At 45.9% G+C, this 21574-nt stretch overlaps 1 protein-coding gene across 2 annotated transcripts in view; it reads left to right on the forward strand.

Moving 5' to 3' along the window:
* The window catches only part of LOC143766237 (uncharacterized), a 233595-nt gene that overhangs the window by 82548 nt on the left and 129473 nt on the right, over nt 1-21574 (forward strand). The window contains exons 2-6 of one of the 2 annotated variants that reach the window (XM_077253755.1): nt 11529-11679; nt 12448-12627; nt 12712-12835; nt 12922-13019; nt 13218-13308. In XM_077253755.1, coding sequence (XP_077109870.1) covers nt 11608-11679; nt 12448-12627; nt 12712-12835; nt 12922-13019; nt 13218-13308 — 565 coding nt within the window. In that variant the 5' untranslated portion in view covers nt 11529-11607. The remainder of the gene's footprint in view (nt 1-11528; nt 11680-12447; nt 12628-12711; nt 12836-12921; nt 13020-13217; nt 13309-21574) is intronic. The other variant, XM_077253752.1, reaches the window with a different exon arrangement.

The raw sequence follows: 21574 nt of genomic DNA on the forward strand, positions 1-21574 counted from the left end.
GTGGTAAATCATAAATGAGAATCACCTACAATTCATTGTCGGTGCCCATGTGACATGAATTAGCCAATGAATGATGACTTCAGTGTTTTAAAAAGCCACATGGTAGGCCCTGTCCTTTGTCACAATGGTGAAGACAAGGGAGCTATTTGAGAACATCAGAACTGCTATTATTAGCAAACACGAGACTTCCAAAAGATATAAGTTCGTCTAAAAAGACCTTAGCATCCCAGTTTCAATAGTGCGAAATGTTAAGAAGTTTGCCAAGCATGGAACTGTCAAGAACCTCCCTGGACGTGGGGGAAAGTGGAAAATTGATGCGATGTCTTCAAAGGTTGATGCGAATGGTGGAAAAAACACCACGTCAAACATCCAAAGACCTGAAGGCCAACCTGGAAGAGTCTGGGGTCATGGTCTTAACAAGTACTACACACCGCACAGTAAACCAAGCAGAGCTTTATGGGCAAAAGCCAAGGAAGAAACCATTGCTGAAGAAAAGACAAAAAAAGGAACGACTGATCTTTGTCAAAGAAAATCTTGGCAATCCACAATCTGTCTGGGAATATGTTCTGCGGATAGATGAAACAAAAATAGAACTTTTTGGCAATGCAAAGCAACAGTTTACTAACAGTACAATGAAGCTTACAAGGAAAAGAACACCCTACCAACAGTATAGCATGTAGAGAATCCATAGTGGGGTTGCTTTGCTGCATCTGGTACTGGAGGCCTTGACCGTATCATAGGAATCATGAAATCAGAATTATCAAGAGATTTTAGATCGAAGTGTTCTACCCAGTGGAAGAAAACTTGGTTTGAGTAGACGATCATGGGTCCTCCAGCTACTAAATGACCCAAAGCGCATATCCAAAAGTACACAGGAGTGGTTGAAAAGGAAAACGTGGACTGTTTTAGAATGACCAGCAATGAGTCCTTATCTCAATCCCATTGAACATCTTTGGGGTGAGCTGAAATCTGCCATTGGGAAAAAGAACCTTGCAAACATTCAAGAGCTTGAACAAGCTGCAAAGGAAGAGTGGGAGAAAATACCAGCTGACAAGTGCAAGAAGCTTATAGATGGCTACAGGAAACGTTTGGAGGCTGTCAGTGCCAAAGGGTGTGCAACCAAGTATTAATTAGGGGTGCCTTTATTGCTGCACATGCTGTTTATGCAGTTTCTTCTTTCAAATTGTAACATGTAAGTTGAAAAACAATGTTTTATTGTTCTATTACTTTGGACCACAAATTTAAAAAATTCTGAGAATATAACTTTGGTACATTTCCATTAATTTCTAAAGATATTGTATAGTCTATGAAAAAAATGAAAGGGTGCCAATAACAATAAGGGGACTGTATTTCTGCTGTCTACAGATATTAGCTGACATATCTCCTCACTATAGTGTGTTTTTCTACATCTTGTATTGAGCCTATAACGCCCTAAGCAGTAACGCAGAATCCCTTGACTATATAGAAAGTTCTACAAAAGAAAAGGATCCTCCAACAACAATGAGAATTAAATAATTACATTTTTCTAGATAGAAATAAACATATAAAAAATATTAAAATACAAAGATGCCAAGTACACCATACAGGAAAAGAAAACACTGAGCATAAAAGTCCAGATAGAGGTCTATGTGGTTCGTACGATGTGAAAACCACAAAAAGAGGGAAAAAATCCTCCAATATTGAAGAAAAAAACAAAAACAGGCAGAGATGCTTACCTGTCTAAATGGGCCTCAATGCAATTGCACTACCAGGGTAAGGATGTGCCGGGCAAGGATGTCTAATATGTGGCTGACATAAAATGTACTGCACATACTGCATATGTATTTACCCCATCGTTACAATGTGCATCTAACCATGTGTAGTTATCAATAATCTGACTGATATGATAGATTGTCCGTTATAACAATATAGCCAAGAAAAGTTTTCAACAATCATTCGGAGTATGATATACTTATTATTATGTATGATTATACTTTTTAAATGTATTAATGGATATTGATATTTTAGGGAATTTCTTTGTTAGGCCCCTTTCACACATAAGTTTTTTGCCATCAGTCGCAATCCGTCGAATTTTGAAAAAAACTGATGCTGCCGGATCCATTTTTTTTTCTTATAGACTTGTATTAGCGACGGATGGCCTCACGTTTCATCCGTCGTTCGCCGGATCCGTCAAGAGACAAAGGACAAAGTAACTTTTTTGTGTCCGTCGTTTGCTAGAATGGAAGCCTATGGCGCCGGACCTGTCAAATGATGGAATCTGTCTTCCTTTTTTTTTTTTTTAAACTGAGCATGCTCCAATTTTTATTTAATTTTTTTCTTAGGATCCAATTATTCTTTTAAATCAGATATTTTTATTAAACAGTAAGTATGATACATGAGAATTACGTCACTGTGAACAGTGCACCAAGGTAATTTACTTTTTAAGAAATTTTTAAACCACAAACCCAACTCCCACATCCCTTCCCCCCCAACCCCTAGAGACCTGACAAAAACCGCCCCAAGTTGCTACGTTGTACATAACCATACAGAAAAAGGAAGATGATTCGTCAACATTTCCTCCGAGTAGGCAGAAAGTCCAAGAACAGAGACAAAATCACTTAAATCACGCTGAATCGAGCCACGGATTACACAGCTTGCTGAAAAGGTCCATCTTGTTTCTCTTGAGATAAATACTCCTCTCCAGAGCAATAATGTGATCCACTTGTGTCATAAAGTCCCTTCTCGATGGTGGCTCTTCCCTAATCCAGAACTTGGCAATCAACTTTCGCGCAATAAACAGCAGTCTAGCAATAGCCAGTTTATACAAATTGTCAGTTACAACCTCTTCTACATAGCCCAAAACACATACCAGAGGATCCCGTGGTAGAGAGCAATTATATGTCAGCCCCACCCTATTCAGTACCACAATCCAAAAGGAGGACAACCTGGGGCACTGCCACATCATATGGAGGATATCCGCCTCGGTCTGCGAACACCTAGGGCATTCTGAATTAGGTCTCAAACCAGCTTTGAATAGCATGTTCGGAGTTCTGTAGGCCCTATGAATAACAAATAGTTGTGACAACCTCCCAGGCTCACTCAGCGAGATCCTGGGCACATACTCCAAAATCGAATCCCAGCATTTGTTATCAATCACCCCCAGGTCGGCCTCCCATTTCGCCCTCGCTCTAATAGGATGTCCCTCTAAGACGGAGAATAAAAGAAATTCGTATATGCCCGAAATCGCCCCCCTCGTGCCTCCCCCCGTAAGAATAAAGTCCAACATGAGATCAACCTGAATCTCCACAGGCCCTCTCTTACATTGTGCCTGGTACGCATGTGAGATGCAGCTATACTGGTACAGCTCAGAATTTGGCAGTAGAAATTCTTCCTGCAAAGGCTCAAAAGTCCTAATCCTACCCTGATATATTATTTGGTTAATCCGAGATATGCCTGCCTCCCTCCAGACATGAAATCCCGCCATCTGTCTAAACTCTGGTAGGAAGTAGTTGTTCCAAATAGGTGAGAATCTGGTGAGTTCCCTCACCCCCCTAATGACCTTCACTGTGTCCCAAACTTTATGAATAAGCCTAATAGTGCAAAATTTGGAACCCAACTCACGGAAATGCCCACCCTCCAGGCCATCACTCAGTACCCTTGACCCAATCAGTGTCCTCAGACTACAGGGTATCCGTTCCCCACCCGACTCCACACCCCATCCCCTTAGGTGCTGACACTGTGATGCCAGGAAGTATAGCCATGGATTAGGCAGTGCCACCCCACCCTCCGTCTTAGGTCTTTGTAGAATTTCCTGTTTAAATCTAGGACTTTTCCCACCCCATATCAGCTCGCCGAACAAAGATCTAATCCTCCGAAATCTACTCCTTGGTATCCATACAGGAGAGTTGTGTAGCACGTAGAGAAGCTGTGGCATCACAATCATCTTTATAAGATTTATCCTACCAATCACCGATAAGCTTAACTTTTTCCACGCCTGGACTTTAGTGCGTATCTTTTGCAAAAGTGGTGCCAAGTTCAGGTCCTCAAAACCCGTCAAAGGGAGAGCAATCTGAATCCCCAAATATTTAAATTTATCCACTGACCGCAACCTAGTAGAGGAGTCACACAACTCACTATCTCCATATTCCCCATCAATCAACATCATATTGGATTTGTCCCAATTGATTCTTAGGCCTGAATAACTCCCAAATTCCTCAATAATGGCCTCCGCCCCAGCCAGGGCCCCCTCAGAGTCCTCCAGGAAAAGCAAAATGCCATCAGCGTATAACGCCACTTTTTCTTCTAAATTCCCGTATAGGAAACCTCTCACCTCCCGGGATCCTCTAATTTTAGCAGCAAGGGGCTCCACCGCCAAGGCGAAGAGCAGCGGGGACAAAGGGCAACCCTGTCTAGTGCCCCTAGACAAGGCAAAAGTTTCAGAAAGTGCGTTATTCACTCTTATTTTGGCCACTGGGGAAGAGTATAACAATCTCACCCATGAGATGAATTTAGGTCCAAACCCCAATCGTTCCAGTACTGACCACAAATACCTCCACTCCACACAGTCAAAGGCCTTATGGGCGTCCAAGGAAACCACAACTCGTTTGCCTACATTATCGGAAGGGATCTGCAGATTTAAAAACAACCTTCTCAAATTGAGTGCCGTTGACTTATTGGGCATAAAGCCTGATTGATCAGGGTGAACTAATTTGTCTATCACCCTAGTCAACCTATTCGGCAAGGCTTTTGCCAAAATCTTAATATCGGCCGTCAGCAGCGAGATTGGTCTGTAAGATTCTGGTAATTGTAGATCCTTGTCGGCTTTAGGGATAACCACCACCACAGCCTCTCTCATCGACAAAGGTAATTCCCCTCTTTCCAATGAACTATTGCAGACCCCTACCAGCTTGGCCAACAGAGTATCCTTCAAAATCTTATAAATCTCAGCTGGGATGCCATCCGCCCCCGGAGCCTTACCCCCAGCTACTCCCGCCAGAGCAACCCCCAATTCTTCGTCCCCTATCGGTTCCTCCAGCGACTCACATTCCTCCTTACTCAATCTAGGCAAATCAATCCCCTCCAAGTATCTGGTCATTTCCTCAGACCCTTTCCCCACGCTAGAGGTATATAATTTACCATAGAATTTTCTAAATGCTTCCAGAATTTGTTCCCCCTGAGTAACCAACGTCCCATCCTCAGTTTTAATGGAGTAGACATGTGAGGAGCTCCTCTGTGCAGATGCTACTACAGAAAGTAAGTGTCCCACCTTTTCCCCCTCTGAATAGAAAGTTTCTTTTTGAAAAGCCCTCGACCTCTCTGCCTTTTTCAGGTGTAACTGATTAACCTCCTGCTGAGTACCTTCATACGGTTCCGGGACTCCTTAGTGTTATGGGCCCCCAACGCCGCCTCAGCTGCCTTCAGTTCTTTCAAAACCACTTGATCCTGTGCTCTAGTCCTCGTTTTATGTCTGGAAATGTCCCGAAACAGAATACCCCTTAAGTACGCCTTCATAGTGTCCCATACTACATGACTTTCTGCGCTCCCTTCATTAATCTTAAAAAACTCCTCTATCTCCACTCCCACCCTCTCCATATCCAAAAGTTGCATCCAAGAAGGGTGAAGCTTCCAACCCGTCCTTCCCGATCCAGCCTGACCTGATAACTTCAAAGAGACCTGAACTGGGCTATGATCTGATAAAATCCTAGGACTATATTCCACCCCACTTAATAATTCGTTCATCCCATCATTACCCAAAGCTACATCGATTCGTGACATAGAGCCATACGTAGTTGAATAGCAGGAGTAAGAATATGTATTGACATTACGTACCCTCCATAAGTCAATCCAACCTATTTCTCTAAGATAATTTCCAAAAGGGGTGCTGTTGCCATCCCTGCGCAACGAGGCGTGATTACTCTTGTCCCAGTGATCATCTGCTATATTGTTCACATCTCCCACCACTAGAAGGGGAACTCCATCCCACCCTCTCATAGACTCCAATATTTCCTGAAGTTTCTTACCCGAATACGGCAGGGGTACATACAATGAAACAATACAAATCAAACGGTTAAAGATTTTACACACTAAAAGAACATACTGACCATCCTTATCAATTTTTACCTCTATTTCCTCAAATGGAGTATTTGTATGAATTAAAACTGACACCCCCCTTGCATAGTTAGAGAACGTCGAGTGATATGCCTTGCTCACCCATCGCTTCTGTAACATATCAACTTTTTCCTCCACTAAGTGGGTTTCTTGCAGGCAAATCACCGAGGGCCTCTGTTTCAGCAAATACTGGAAAATTGCCACCCGTTTAGTAGCGTCCGCCAACCCCTTAACATTCCAACTTACAATTTTAACGTCCCCTCCCATTTCCTAAAGAAAGACAACATATACGAACAGTCTCCCCCAGGTCTCCACCAATACCCACCTCCCCCCCTCCCCTCCCCCAAACTAAACCAACCTCCCACATCTGAAACTCAACAAAATTCAGATATAACAAACTTTCTCTATATGAGAACTGAGAGCGCTTAGAACAATCTAGAACAAAGCCCCTTACCATCCCTCTCTCCCCCTCCCACCGCGACCAATATGAACTATTCATTGCGCCGCCGAACACAATGTTTTAACTTTGGGGAGCATTTTGTCAGAAAATACAAGGCGCGCTCAAAGGCCAGAAAGAGGCACAACCAGTGAATTTACGGATCTTCAGAATTAGACTCAGCGGTTCCGGTCCGTGCCAATTTTCTTGGCATTAGTATCCAGCCAATGCATAGCCTCCTCCGGACCTTGAAAAAAGTGAACACGATCCAGAGCCACCACCCTGAGCTTAGCCGGGTAGAGCATTGAATATTTTAGGTCCAGTTCTCGAAGCCGCCGCTTGACTTCACCAAACTTCATTCTAAGTTTTTGCACCGACGCCGAGTAGTCCGGATATATGGAGATCCGATTTCCGTCTATGCTCAAGCCGTCACTGATCCTGGCTTTCCGTAATAGGGTTTCCCGATCCCGATAGTCCAAGATTTTTGCCAATATAGCTCGGGGGGGAAAACCAGGTGGCAGGGGCCGGCTGGGGACTCTATGAACCCTCTCCACCGAAAAGTGATTTGTGAGGTCTTTGCCTCCCACCGAGTTCTTAAGCCATGCCTCAATATATTCAGTAGGGTTATTCCCCTCCACCTTCTCCGGCACCCCAATTAGTCTCAAATTATTCCTGCGGGAACGGTTTTCCAAGTCATCTGTTTTAAATTCTAACTCTGCAATACGTTGGATATATTTCTTTTCTCTTTTTAACAGTTCGTTAGTCTGATCCTCCACACTGCCCACACGTTCCTCCACCACCTCCACTCTCCTTTCCACCTTGCGCATAGCAGAGTTAAGGGACTTCATTTCAACTTTTAAATCATCCACCCTTATGTTCAGCGCAGCCAGGGCAGATTTGCAGTGTACAACAACAGAAAAAATATCCTGCAAGGTTGGTTCCCCCATGTTTGGGTGTTGCGCATCAGAATCATCAGTCAGCACTGGGCTAGCAGCAGGATTCACATTATCAGTGCTGTGCACTCCCTGAGGCCCGCCTGGGGAAAGCTGTTTCTCCTCCATACTGGGGATGTCCTCCCCTCCTCTCCTCTGCCTTTGCGGGGTCTCCCCTTCTCCAAGCCCCTCAGACTCCAGCAGCAGGGCACCCCCCTCCTCAGTATGGGCAAACCGCTCCAGCCGAGCGATTACCTCCAGCCTTCGGCGGTATGCAGCGCTGGCTTTAGCCGCCTCCTCCTCAGCCACGGCGCCATCTTGGATTTTCGCGCCTGCCACCGGCGCTGACTGTTTTCGGCGCGGCATCGCCGCTCCTCTCCGCCCGCTGCCTCCGGTGTTCTCCTCCTTCCGCAGGGGTCTAGCGGTGTCCCCCTGCCCAGTATCGGCGTTCGGCGGCGCCTCCAAGGATAAGTTACAGGAGCGGTGCGGGGAGAGAGAGCCGTTGCACGTCCTCTCACATCGCTCGCTAGGCCACGCCCCCCTTAGGATCCAATTAGCCGGATCAGCTAGTCGGAGCCGGCGAAAAAACGGATCCGTCTCATCAGTTTTTCACAATCTGCGACAAATCAGTTTTTTTTACATCAGTCGCAATACGTGAAATTTTGAAAAAAAAATGGGTGAGTGAAAGGGGCCTAACACGTCCATGATTCCACACTACTCCTGTGCCACCACTCTTTGAGTCCTCCATCAGTCTCAGAATTTCTTGATCAGTCTCAACAAATTTGAGATACCTATATGACCAATTAGCTGCCGAACGAAAGGCCAGTGATTGGGAACATGGAAGAAATCACTTTTTCAGCCAATTACCGTATATACTCGTGTATAAGCCGAGTTTTTCAGCACATTTATTTGTGCTGAAAACGCCCCACTTTGCTTATTCACGAGTCACTGTGACCAGAGGCGTAGCTAGGGTTTTGGTTCAGGGTGGGGGCCAAGCTTCTGAGTGGGCCCCTAACCAGGTAACCTTGATTACAGCTGGGTGATGCGCCCTAATAGTGGAGGAGAACCTCAGCAGATGACCGTGCTGTTACTGAAGATAATCTCTATACAAAGACCAATATGGATATTACTGCCATATGGTCAGTGGTAGATACCAGTCCTACAGAACATATAAGAGATCACAGCACAGTTATAGATAATGACTTACCGGTAAAGTTCTTTATGATGGAATGGTTCACTATTCCCATCTGGCCCAGAACGACATGACAGCTTCTCCAGCCAGGACTCAGCTGCAGAGAAAGCAACAAAGACACATTTCACTTCTCATATTACAGCCCCATCACCATCTATTCCCAACCTGCACAAACCCCTCATCCTACTGATACCCCAATACTGAGCCGCTGCTGCCGTATGTGTAACTATTACTGCACCTGATACCCCAATACTGAGCCGCTGCTGCCGTATGTGTCCCTATTACTGCACCTGATACCCCAATACTGAGCCGCTGCTGCCGTATGTGTCCCTATTACTACACCTGATACCCCAATACTGAGTTGTTGCTGCCGTATGTGTCCATATTACTGCACCTGATACCCCAATACTGAGCCGCTGCTGCCGTATGTGTCCCTATTACTGCACCTGATACCCCAATACTGAGCCGCTGCTGCCGTATGTGTCCCTATTACTACACCTGATACCCCAATACTGAGTTGTTGCTGCCGTATGTGTCCATATTACTGCACCTGATACCCCAATACTGAGCCGCTCCTGCCGTGTGACCCTATTACTGCACCGGATACCCCAATACTGAGCCGCTGCTGCCGTATGTGTCCCTATGACAGCACCCCTATAGGTAGACCCTGTAGTATAAGGCAGCACCCCATAGGCAGACCCTGTACTATAAGGCAGCACCCCCATAGGCAGACCCTGTACTATAAGGCAGCACCCCCATAGGCAGACCCTGTACTATAAGGCAGCACCCCTATAGGCACACCCTGTAGTATAAGGCAGACCCCCCCATAGGCAGACCCTGTAGTATTAGGCAGACCCCCCCATAGGCAGACCCTGTAGTATTAGGCAGACCCCCCCATAGGCAGACCCTGTAGTATTAGGCAGACCTCCCCCATAGGCAGACCCTGTAGCATTAGGCAGACCCTGTAGTATTAGGCAGACCCCCCATAGGCAGACCCTGTAGTATAAGGCAGACCCCCCACAGGCAGACCCTGTAGTATTAGGCAGACCAGATAGTATTAGGCAGACCCCCCATAGGCAGACCCTGTAGCATTAGGCAGACCTCCCATAGGCAGACCCTGTAGTATTAGGCAGACCCCCCATAAGCAGACCCTGTAGCATTAGGCAGATCTCCCATAGGCAGACCCTGTAGTATTAGGCAGACCCACCATAAGCAGACCCTGTAGCATTAGGCAGATCTCCCATAGGCAGACCCTGTAGTATTAGGCAGACCCCCCATAGGCAGACCCTGTAGTATAAGGCAGACCCCCCACAGGCAGACCCTGTAGTATTAGGCAGACCAGATAGTATTAGGCAGACCCCCATAGGCAGACCCTGTAGCATTAGGCAGACCTCCCATAGGCAGACCCTGTAGTATTAGGCAGACCCCCCATAAGCAGACCCTGTAGCATTAGGCAGATCTCCCATAGGCAGACCCTGTAGTTTTAGGCAGACCCCCCATAGACAGATCCTGTATTATAAGGCAACACTCCTTAAAAAAATAATTAAATACCTCTCTTCCTGGTTCCTGCGCTGCTCTGAGCTCCCGCTTGTCTCCTGACAGCGGGCGTCGGGCAGTGAGGTCAATGCGCCCCCTGTCAGCGTCGCTGACGTCAGACGCTCACAGGGGGATGATGGGGAAGGAGCGCAGCGCTCCTTCCCTCATCATTGCGGTCAGCTGTATCGGCTAAATGCTGGTACAGCTGACCCTATGTGACAGGCGGGGGGGGCCCACTGCTGGCACCAGCCCCCCCGCCTGCTCAGGGGCCCCACAGCAGCCAGCGGCAGAGCAGGGAGATCGATTCTCCCTGCTCTGCTGCAGAAGGTAACTGTATCTGCGCGCCGATACAGTTACCGTAGCGTAGCTCCAGGTGGGCCCCCTTTGAGCATCGGGTGCCCACACCCTCTGCCTCCCTGGTAGCTACGCTACTGATTGTGACAGAAGGGGAGGGGGAGCGGTGGAGGCAGGGGCCGTCGGCTGCAACTGTAACTGTGCCCACTGCTAAAGAAAAATGAATATTCACTCCACTGGCAATGAATATTCATTTCTCTTATAGTGCGCACAGTTACAGCTGCAGCCACCATCTTCCATCAGCTGCCGGGCTATCACGGGTGCCCGCTCATTGAGGTAATGAAAATTCATCTCTCCATTCCCATAGGCATGGAGAGAGGTGAATATTCATTCCTTTAATGAGTGGGGACACGTGATTTTCCGGCCGCAGGAGCTGCTAGCCCCGGAACAAGATGCTGCAAGGGCCATGCAGACGATGGATGGGGGATAGGAAGCCATGCAGACATGGATGGGGATAAGGAGCCATGCAGACAAGGATGGGGCTGAGAAATAATAATAATAATAATTTTTATTTTTATATAGCACTAACATATTCCGCAGCGCTTTACAGTTTGCACACATTATCATCGCTGTCCCCGATGGGGCTCACAATCTAAATTCCCTATCAGTATGTCTTTGGAATGTGGAAGGAAACCGGAGTACCCGGAGGAAACCCACGCAAACACGGGGAGAACATACAAACTCCTTGCAGATGTTGTCCTTGAGGAACTATGCATACCAGGATAGGTATGAGGGGACAGTGCTTATACTCGAGTCAATAAGTTTTACCTGTTTTTCGTGTCAAAATTAGGTGCCTCGGCTTATACTCGGGTCAGCTTATACATGAGTATATACAGTAACTTATGTTCCAGTCCAGACAAGATAATACAACACCTCCATGTTTTATTACCTCATATGTTCCCCCCTTATTATCTCCAGTAATTTTTATTATTACATAGTATTTTTGAGATTCATTATGATGTTACATCCGTCTCATCTTCTTCCCATTCAGGTCCCTATGATATTGGATTTTCTCAGTGGAGATCTTCTATATTTAGACAATTTTTCTGATTTACCGATCAAGGTTCGATATGGACAAGGAAAAATTGGCGGAGAGGATATTTCATCTCACCCTAGAGATCCTCTTCCGTCTTACTGGAGAGGTGAGAGATTCTGATGACATCACATTACATCATTCTTATCTATGGGTATCTTATCCGCTCTTCGCCAGTCGTTACACTGGCTGCCCATTCATTACAGGATACAATTCAAAGTACTTATTCTCACCCACAAAGCTCTCCACAGTGCGGCATCCCCATACATCTCCTTCCTCATTTCTGTCTATCGGCCTAGCCGACCACTGCGCTCTGCAAACGACTTTCGACTAACCTCTGCACTAATCCGTACCTCCCACTCCCGACTCCAAGACTTCTCCCGTGCTACGCCAATCCTCTGGAATGCTCTACCCCAAGATATTAGGACCAGCCACAACTTGCATAGTTTTAGGCGCTCGCTCAAAACACATTTGTTCAGAGCGGCCTATCACGTTCCCTAATCAAACTAATTTTATGTTTGTGTGTGTGTGTAGCCCTTTCACTACTTCTATCTACCCCCCATTCCCTGAAGATGGCTGGACCATCATTGTAAATACATCATTGTAAATACACACCTGTACTTTGTATCTCCCCCACCTCATTGTAGATTGTAAGCTCTCACGAGCTTTGTCTTATTTTGCTTTATTACTGTATTGTTAACATTGTTACCTATGACTGTTGTGTTTGAAACTGTTAAACTGTAAAGCGCTGCGGAATATGTTGGCGCTATATAAATAAAGATTATTATTATTATTATTATGGGTATAACAGATGGGCAGAACTGGAGAGGTGGGAATGTCTGTCATGAGATTTATTAATGTTTCTCTCCATAACCAGGATTACACAGTAGTGAAGAAGACCTCTAGTGAGCGCTGTCAGGCCCCTGTGTCTGAGGGATGGGGAAGACCCCTGAGCCCAATCATGGAACCTCCACCTCACCCCCTGATATATGAGGACATCAATGACCAGAAGATCCTAGAACTCACCTACAAGATGATTGAGCTGCTGACTGGAGAGGTGACACTGCTGGGAATGCTGGAACATTATAGAGTATTGCTATGAATGGACCGGGGGGGATGACGGTATCATTGTATATGTCAGGTTCCTATAAGGTGTCAGGATGTCGCCATCTATTTTTCCGTGGGGGAGTGGGAGTATTTAAAAGGACAAAAAGATCTGTACAAGAACGTTATGATGGAGGTTCCCCAGCCCCTCACATCACCAGGTAATACTACTAAATACACACAGCCTATAATTATCTGTATGTAATAAATTAATTCAGTCCCTGTATGTGTTTTTTTTTTTCTCCAGATCTATCCAGTAAGAGGACAACACCAGAGAGATGTCCCCGTCCTCTTCTTCCACAGGACTGTAAACAAGAAGATCCCAATGTTCCTCAGGATCATCAGGTAGATGGAGAGAAGGTGTCATGAGATCTCGCCTATGATGTGTAGATGGCTGTGAAGGTCTTGTGCTCAGTCTTGTTTTATCCACCAGTATTATATGTTTTATACTTGTATAATGAGAACGGTGGAGATGGCAGGATTAGAGCTGATCATAGATGTGACTTCTCCATCTGTCTGTGACTTTTACAATATTTGTTTCAGGGTGATGATCTGACTCATATAAATACTACAGGGACAGATGTGAGGGGTGATGAGCGGTGTAAAGAGGAGATTCCTATAGATTACCTCCCAGGTGAGTAGCATCATTAAATACCAAGTCACAGATTCTTCTGAGTCATCAACTTTCACTGCTTTATCAGCGGTGTAGTCCAGACATATCACAATCATGTGATCTCCATTCTGCCGTTAGACATGTTCCCCCACTCTAAACTTTTCCAATTACTTTGGGCATTGAAAGCCCTTCCATAAAGCTTACAACCTGGAAGACTCATCTACCCCCTGAAATTAGAAGATGCTCTCTCTTACCTTCCTAGATCTGTAAACTAAGAAGCCAAATAACAGCGTATGTTGAATGTGCTGTCAAGTTAGAAAATCACTTGAAAGAAATAGTATGATGGGCCTCTAAGAGAAAGCGGAGGGTAATGATGCTGTTACCTTTTTAGAATGCCGATCTCCTATTGGATGAATCTACCTTCTCTCCCGTCTGTGCTGCTCAATGTGCTCATAATGGTCCGTACAATCCCATTTCCAGTCTTTCTGGACAAACTTCGCTATTATGATCCACAAGATTACCGTAAATGTGCAGTGAGGGCCAAGTGAGAATTTCTGTACAATAACAAGAGTGTCCCTTTAGCATGACTTTTCAAATTCTTTTAAAACCAACTAAATCAAAGTGGATTGTGATAAACAAAATGGGAAAAAAAGATTACACCCCTGCCATAATTTATCTCTAAGCTTTACGTAGCTGATGGCTGTAAATATGTATTATCATCTGCAGGGCCAGCAGACTGAGACAGCTGCCTAGGGCCCCCACTCCTCCAGGGGCCCCCAGCCAGTGGCATGCCACTAATAGCGGCACACCATGTGGCCACTATGGGGCCCATGAGTAAGAGGGACCCGGCGCCACCCCCCCCCCGCATTCAACTTATCGGCATCATACATGCTGACATAGTTGAAAGCAGTGATGGAGGAGAGAGTGTCAGATGATGCTTCCTCTCCCATTACTCCCCCTCTGCCTCTGACTCCTCGTGTGCCAGTAGGAGAGCTGAGATGCTCAGCACTGCAGAAGCCAGAGAAGGGGAGGGGCAAAGAGGAGGAGAGGTAAGCATTGTATGTGTGGTGTGTGTATATATGTGTATATACATTATAGTGTGTCTGTCTGCTGCACTATACTTTGTGTGGGGGACTGCATTATACTGTGTATGTGGGGGGCTGCATTATACTGTGTGTATGTAGGGGGGCTGCACTATACTGTGTGTGTATGTTTGTAGGGGACTGAATTATGCTGTGTGTTTGGGGGGCTGCAGTATACTGTGTGTGTGGGGGAGGCTGCACTATAATGTGTGTGTGTCTTTGTGGGGGTATTGAATTATACTGTATGTGAGGCTGCATTATACTCTGAGGGGGCTGCTTTTTACTCGGGGGGGGGGCTGCATTATACTGTGCGGGAGGGATGCACTATACTGTTTGTTTGTGGGGGGGTGCTGAACTGAATTATACTATGTGTGGGGCTGCATTATTTCTGAAGGGGCTGCATTATACTGTGTGTGGGGGCTGCTGCACTATACTGTGTGGGGGGCTGCACTGTATTGTGTGTGTCTTTGTGGGGGGCTGAATTATACTGTGTTATGGGGGGCTGAATTGTACTGTGTGGGGTGCTGCATTATACTGTGTTTGTGGGGGGGGGCTGAATTATACTGTGTGTACGGGGCTGCATTATACTGTGTGTGGGCCTGCATTATACTCGTGAGGGGGCTGCTTTATACTCTGTGTGGGGGAGGTTCATTATACTCTGGGGGCCTATATTATACTGTGTGCGTGTGGCTGCATTATACTCGGGAGCACTGTATTCTACTCTGAGGGGTCCACATTATACTCTGAAGGGGCTGCATTATAAACTAAGGGGGCTGCATTATACTCTGAGCGACTACATTATACTTTATGAGGGGACTACATTATACTCCATAAGGGGGCTGCATTATGTTCTGAAGTGACTACATTATACTCTGAGGGGGCTGCATTATACTGTATCGAGGACTATCTGTCAATATTGTCGATCACGCTCATTTAGCGGCCTGAACACAGCGCATGTAAACACAACAGAAATGTTTCTGTGTGATGGTGCAATATGTGAGAATTTGGGGCCCCACTTTAAACTTTTGCCCAGGGCCCCACTTTGTCGAAAACTGGCCCTGATTGTCTGTCTGTAGGAGATGGGTTGGAATGACTCAAGCCCTAGTTTCATGTCATCACTCCATGTCATTATTTCCATTATGTTTTCGATACTAAGGAATTCAGATTATTGCCGAATCGCTCCTGTAATGGGGAGCACCAATACCTTCTCTACTCTTCTAGTCAGAACTCAAAGTAGCTCCGCTCGTCCGTCATAAACGAGAGCAACTCTGTTTTAGTGTTGGAGAAGATGGAGTTGTAAGTAAAAGGGCAAAAAAATTTTTAAAACAAGTGTCATACAAAGATATTTTTATAAAAGGTAAAAGATGTGCAGACAAGGAAAAAACACCAGATCTGAATATTCCCAGCACATATTATAGTAGAACCACATAGGTGCAAAAAGGTAAGGTGTGAGGTTAGGGTATAATTGTTCAACTTAATCTGTGAGTTAAATGGCCAAAAAGTAATTAACACCCAATAAAGGAGTATGCCTTGTTGTGAACTCCGTTTTCAGGTTCCCTCTTGTGGTCACAGATGGTATTGTGTGACTTTGGTTTTTTGGCTCCCCCTGGTGGTTTGGTTTATTATCCTGCGGGTCTGCTGGATCAGCTGCCTCGTTATTCACCAGGGAGGCTCCTATTTAGCTCTGCTTCACTTCCACTTGTTGCCGGCTGTCAATGTATTCAGTGCTATTCTGATTACTCCTGATTATCTCGTTTTCTGCCTCTTCAGGATAAGCTAAGTTCTGTTTGAATATTTTTTGCTCATCTGCCTGCAATATGATTTCTGTGTATGATGAGTCTAGTCCAGCTTGCTAACATGTGATTTCTTTTTGCTGGTAAGCTCTGGGGTACGGAGTTGCTTCCCCCGCACCGTTAGTTGGTGCGGCTGCTCAAGCAATCTCTGCGTGGATATTTTGAATAGGGTTTTTTATTGACCGCACAGTTTCCTTCCTATTTTCTGCTATCTAGTATTAGCGGGCCTCATTTGCTAAATCTGATTTCATCTCTGCGTTTGTGCTTTCCCCTTAACTCACCGTTAATATTTGTGGGGGGCTATTCTATATCTTTGGGGTCTTCCACTGAGGCAAGTGAGGACTTACTTTCCCTCCAGGAATAGTCAGTTTCTCAGGCCGTGACGAGACGTCTAGGATTTTTAGGTAACGTTCCACGGCTGCCTATAGTTGTTTGCGGATAGGATCAGGTTGCGGTCAATCTAGTTACCACTTCCCCAGAGCTAGTAGTCTGTTCAGTTACTTAGCTAGTCCGACCTGCGATCCTTGCCACTAGGATCATAACAGTACAGCCGGCCTATAAAGTGTTAATTGCATGGCAGAAGCAGGAGAAAAGAAGCTTGGAGATATTTTTTTTTTTTTTTTGCTGCCGTGTGTCTGGCTTCTCTCCTCCTCTTAATCTTGGTGTGGCTCTGAGTTCAGCTGCTGATATGGATATCCAGAGTTTAGCCTCCAGTGTAGATCATCTTGCTGCAAGGGTACAAAGTATTCAGGATTTTGTTGTGCACAGTCCTATGTCAGAGCCTAGAATACCTATTCCGGAGTTGTTTTCTGGAGATAGATCTAGGTTCCTGAATTTTAAGAACAATTGCAAGTTGTTTCTTTCTTTGAAACCTCGTTCCTCTGGGGATTCTGTTCAGCAAGTTAAGATTATTATTTCTTTCTTGCGTGGCGATCCTCAAGATTGGGCTTTCGCATTGGCTCCAGGGGATCCTGCATTGCTCAGTGTGGATGCGTTTTTTCTGGCCCTTGGATTGCTCTATGAGGAACCTAATCTTGAGAACCAGGCTGAAAAAGCGTTGTTGGCCCTCTCTCAGGGGCAAGATGATGCAGAGGTGTACTGCCAGAAATTTCGGAAATGGTCGGTGCTTACTCAATGGAATGAGTGTGCCCTGGCTGCAAATTTCAGAAAAGGTCTTTCTGAAGCCATTAAGAATGTCATGGTGGGGTTCCCTACGCCTGCAGGTCTGAATGAATCAATGACTCTGGCCATTCAGATTGATCGGCGTTTGCGGGAGCGCAAACCTGCGCACCATTTGGCGGTGTCTTCTGAACAGACACCTGAGTCTATGCAGTGTGATAGAATTCTGACCAGAAGTGAACGGCAAAATTATAGACGGCAAAATGGTTTGTGCTTTTACTGTGGTGACTCAGCTCATGTTATCTCAGCATGCTCTAAGCGCACAAAAAAGATTGATAAATCTGTCACCATCGGTACTTTACAGCCTAAGTTTATTTTGTCTGTTACCCTGATTTGTTCCCTGTCATCTTACCCGGTTATGGCTTTTGTGGATTCAGGTGCTGCCCTGAGTCTGATGGATTTGTCATTTGCCAGGCGCTGTGGTTTTGTTTTGGAGCCTTTAAAATTCCCTATTCCACTAAGGGGAATTGATGCTACACCATTGGCTACGAATAAACCTCAGTACTGGACACAAGTGACCATGTGCATGACTCCTGTTCATCAGGAGGTGATTCGCTTTCTTGTATTGCATAATTTGCATGATGTTGTCGTGTTGGGCCTGCCATGGTTGCAGACTCATAATCCAGTCCTGGATTGGAAAGCAATGTCTGTGTCAAGTTGGGGTTGTCAGGGAATTCATGGCGATGCTCCTGTGGTGTCAATTGCTTCATCCACTCCTTCTGAGGTCCCTGCGTTTTTGTCAGATTACCAGGATGTATTTGATGAGCCAAACTCAGTTCTCTTCCTCTTCATAGGGATTGTGATTGTGCTATAAATTTGATTCCTGGTAGTAAGTTTCCTAAGGGACGACTTTTCAATTTGTCAGTGCCGGAGCATGCTGCTATGCGGAGTTATATAAAGGAGTCTTTGGAGAAAGGACTTATTCGCCCCTCCTCCTCCCCTCTTGGTGCGGGGTTCTTTTTTGTGGCTAAGAAGGATGGTTCCTTGAGACCTTGTATTGATTATCGCCTTCTAAACAAAATCACGGTCAAATTTCAGTATCCTTTGCCATTGTTATCTGATCTGTTTGCTCGCATTAGGGGGTCTAGTTGGTTCACCAAGATAGATCTTCATGGTGCGTATAACCTTGTGCGTATTAAGCAGGGTGATGAATGGAAAACTGCATTTAATATGCCCGAAGGCCATTTTGAGTACTTTGTGATGCCTTTTGGACTTTCTAACGCTCCTTCTGTCTTTCAGTCCTTTATGCACGACATCTTCCGCGAATATCTGGATAAATTTATGATTGTGTATCTGGATGATATTCTGTTTTTTTCGGATGATTGGGAGTCCCATGTTAAGCAGGTCAGGATGGTGTTTCAGGTCCTGCGTGCCAATGCTTTATTTGTGAAGGGCTCAAAATGTATTTTTGGAGTCCAGAAGGTCTCTTTTTTGGGTTTCATTTTTTCTCCTTCTGCTATTGAGATGGACCCAGTCAAGGTTCAGGCTATTCATGACTGGACTCAGCCTACATCTGTTAAGAGTCTTCAGAAGTTCTTGGGTTTTGCTAATTTTTACCGTCGCTTCAGCGCTAATTTTTCTGGTGTTGTTAAGCCATTGACGGATTTGACCAAGAAGGGTTCTGATGTTACTAATTGGTCTCCTGCGGCTGTGGAGGCCTTTCGGGAGCTGAAGCGCCGGTTTTCTTCGGCTCCGGTCTTATGTCAGCCAGACGTCTCCCTTCCTTTCCAGGTCGAGGTTGATGCTTCTGAGATTGGAGCGGGGGCTGTTTTGTCGCAGAGAAGCTCTGATGGCTCTGTGATGAAGCCATGTGCTTTCTTTTCAAGAAAGTTTTCGCCTGCCGAGCGGAATTATGATGTTGGTAATCGGGAGTTGTTGGCTATGAAGTGGGCATTTGAGGAGTGACGACATTGGCTCGAGGGAGCTAAGCATCGTGTGGTGGTCTTGACTGATCACAAGAATTTGATTTATCTTGAGTCAGCCAAGCGGCTGAATCCTAGACAGGCTCGTTGGTCGTTGTTTTTCTCGTTTTGATTTCGTGGTCTCATACCTGCCTGGTTCGAAGAATGTGAAGGCTGATGCTCTTTCTAGGAGTTTTGTGCCTGACTCTCCTGGTGATTCAGAGCCAGCTGGTATCCTCAGAGAAGGGGTGATTTTGTCTGCCATCTCCCCAGATTTGCGACGAGTGCTGCAGGAGTTTCAGGCGGATAGACCTGACCGTTGTCCACCGGAGAGACTGTTTGTCCCGGATAGATGGACCAGCAGAGTTATTTCCGAGGTTCATTCTTCGGTGTTGGCAGGCCATCCTGGGATTTTTGGTACCAGAGATTTGGTGGCTAGGTCCTTCTGGTGGCCTTCCTTGTCGCGGGATGTGCGTTCCTTTGTGCAGTCTTGTGGAATTTGTTCTCGGGCTAAGCCTTGCTGTTCTCGTGCCAGTGGCTTGTTGTTGCCTTTGCCTGTCCCGAAGAGGCCTTGGATGCACATTTCCATGGATTTTATTTCAGATCTCCCTGTCTCTCAGAGAATGTCTGTCATTTGGGTGGTGTGTGATCGTTTTTCTAAAATGGTCCATTTGGTGCCCTTGCCTAAGTTGCCTTCCTCCTCCGAGTTGGTTCCTCTGTTTTTTCAAAATGTGGTTCGTTTGCACGGGATCCCTGAAAATATTGTTTCCGACAGAGGATCCCAGTTTGTGTCTAGGTTTTGGCGGACCTTTTGTGCTAAGATGGGCATTAATTTGTCTTTTTCGTCGGCCTTCCATCCTCAGACGAATGGCCAAACCGAGCGCACTAATCAGACTTTGGAAACCTATTTAAGATGTTTTGTTTCTGCTGATCAGGACGACTGGGTGACTTTTTTGCCATTGGCCGAGTTTGCCCTTAATAATCGGGCTAGTTCTGCTACTTTGGTTTCGCCTTTTTTTTGTAATTCAGGGTTTCATCCTCGTTTTTCCTCGGGTCAGGTGGAGTCTTCTGACTGTCCTGGAGTGGATGTTGTGGTGGATAGGTTGCATCAGATTTGGAATCATGTGGTGGACAATTTGAAGCTGTCACAAGAGAAGGCTCAGCGCTTTGCCAACCGCCGTCGCTGTGTGGGTCCCCGACTTTGCGTTGGGGATTTGGTGTGGTTGTCTTCTCGCTTTGTTCCTATGAAGGTCTCCTCTCCTAAGTTTAAGCCTCGGTTTATCGGTCCTTATAAGATTTTGGAAGTCCTTAACCCTGTGTCATTTCGTTTGGACCTCCCGGCATCGTTTGCTATTCATAATGTGTTCCATCGGTCGTTGTTGCGGAGGTATGTGGTGCCTGTGGTTCCTTCGGTTGAGCCTCCTGCCCCTGTGCTGGTTGAGGGAGAATTGGAATACGTGGTGGAGAAGATCTTGGATTCTCGTATTTCTAGACGGAGGCTTCAGTATTTGGTTAAGTGGAAAGGCTATGGTCAGGAGGATAATTCCTGGGTTGTCGCCTCTGATGTTCATGCGGCCGATTTGGTTCGTGCCTTCCATGTGGCTCACCCTGATCGCCCTGGGGGTTTTGATGAGGGTTCGGTGACCCCTCCTCAAGGGGGGGGGTACTGTTGTGAACTCCGTTTTCAGGCTCCCTCTTGTGGTCACAGATGGTATTGTGTGACTTTGGTTTTTTGGCTCCCCCTGGTGGTTTGGTTTATTATCCTGCGGGTCTGCTGGATCAGCTGCCTCGTTATTCACCAGGGAGGCTCCTATTTAGCTCTGCTTCACTTCCACTTGTTGCCGGCTGTCAATGTATTCAGTGCTATTCTGATTACTCCTGATTATCTCGTTTTCTGCCTCTTCAGGATAAGCTAAGTTCTGTTTGAATATTTTTTGCTCATCTGCCTGCAATATGATTTCTGTGTATGATGAGTCTAGTCCAGCTTGCTAACATGTGATTTCTTTTTGCTGGTAAGCTCTGGGGTACGGAGTTGCTTCCCCCGCACCGTTAGTTGGTGCGGGGGCTCGAGCAATCTCTGCGTGGATATTTTGAATAGGGTTTTTTATTGACCGCACAGTTTCCTTCCTATTTTCTGCTATCTAGTATTAGCGGGCCTCATTTGCTAAATCTGATTTCATCTCTGCGTTTGTGCTTTCCCCTTAACTCACCGTTAATATTTGTGGGGGGCTATTCTATATCTTTGGGGTCTTCCACTGAGGCAAGTGAGGACTTACTTTCCCTCCAGGAATAGTCAGTTTCTCAGGCCGTGACGAGACGTCTAGGATTTTTA

The sequence above is a fragment of the Ranitomeya variabilis genome, chromosome 4 (genome assembly GCF_051348905.1).
Source record: "Ranitomeya variabilis isolate aRanVar5 chromosome 4, aRanVar5.hap1, whole genome shotgun sequence".
NCBI lineage: Eukaryota > Metazoa > Chordata > Amphibia > Anura > Dendrobatidae > Ranitomeya > Ranitomeya variabilis.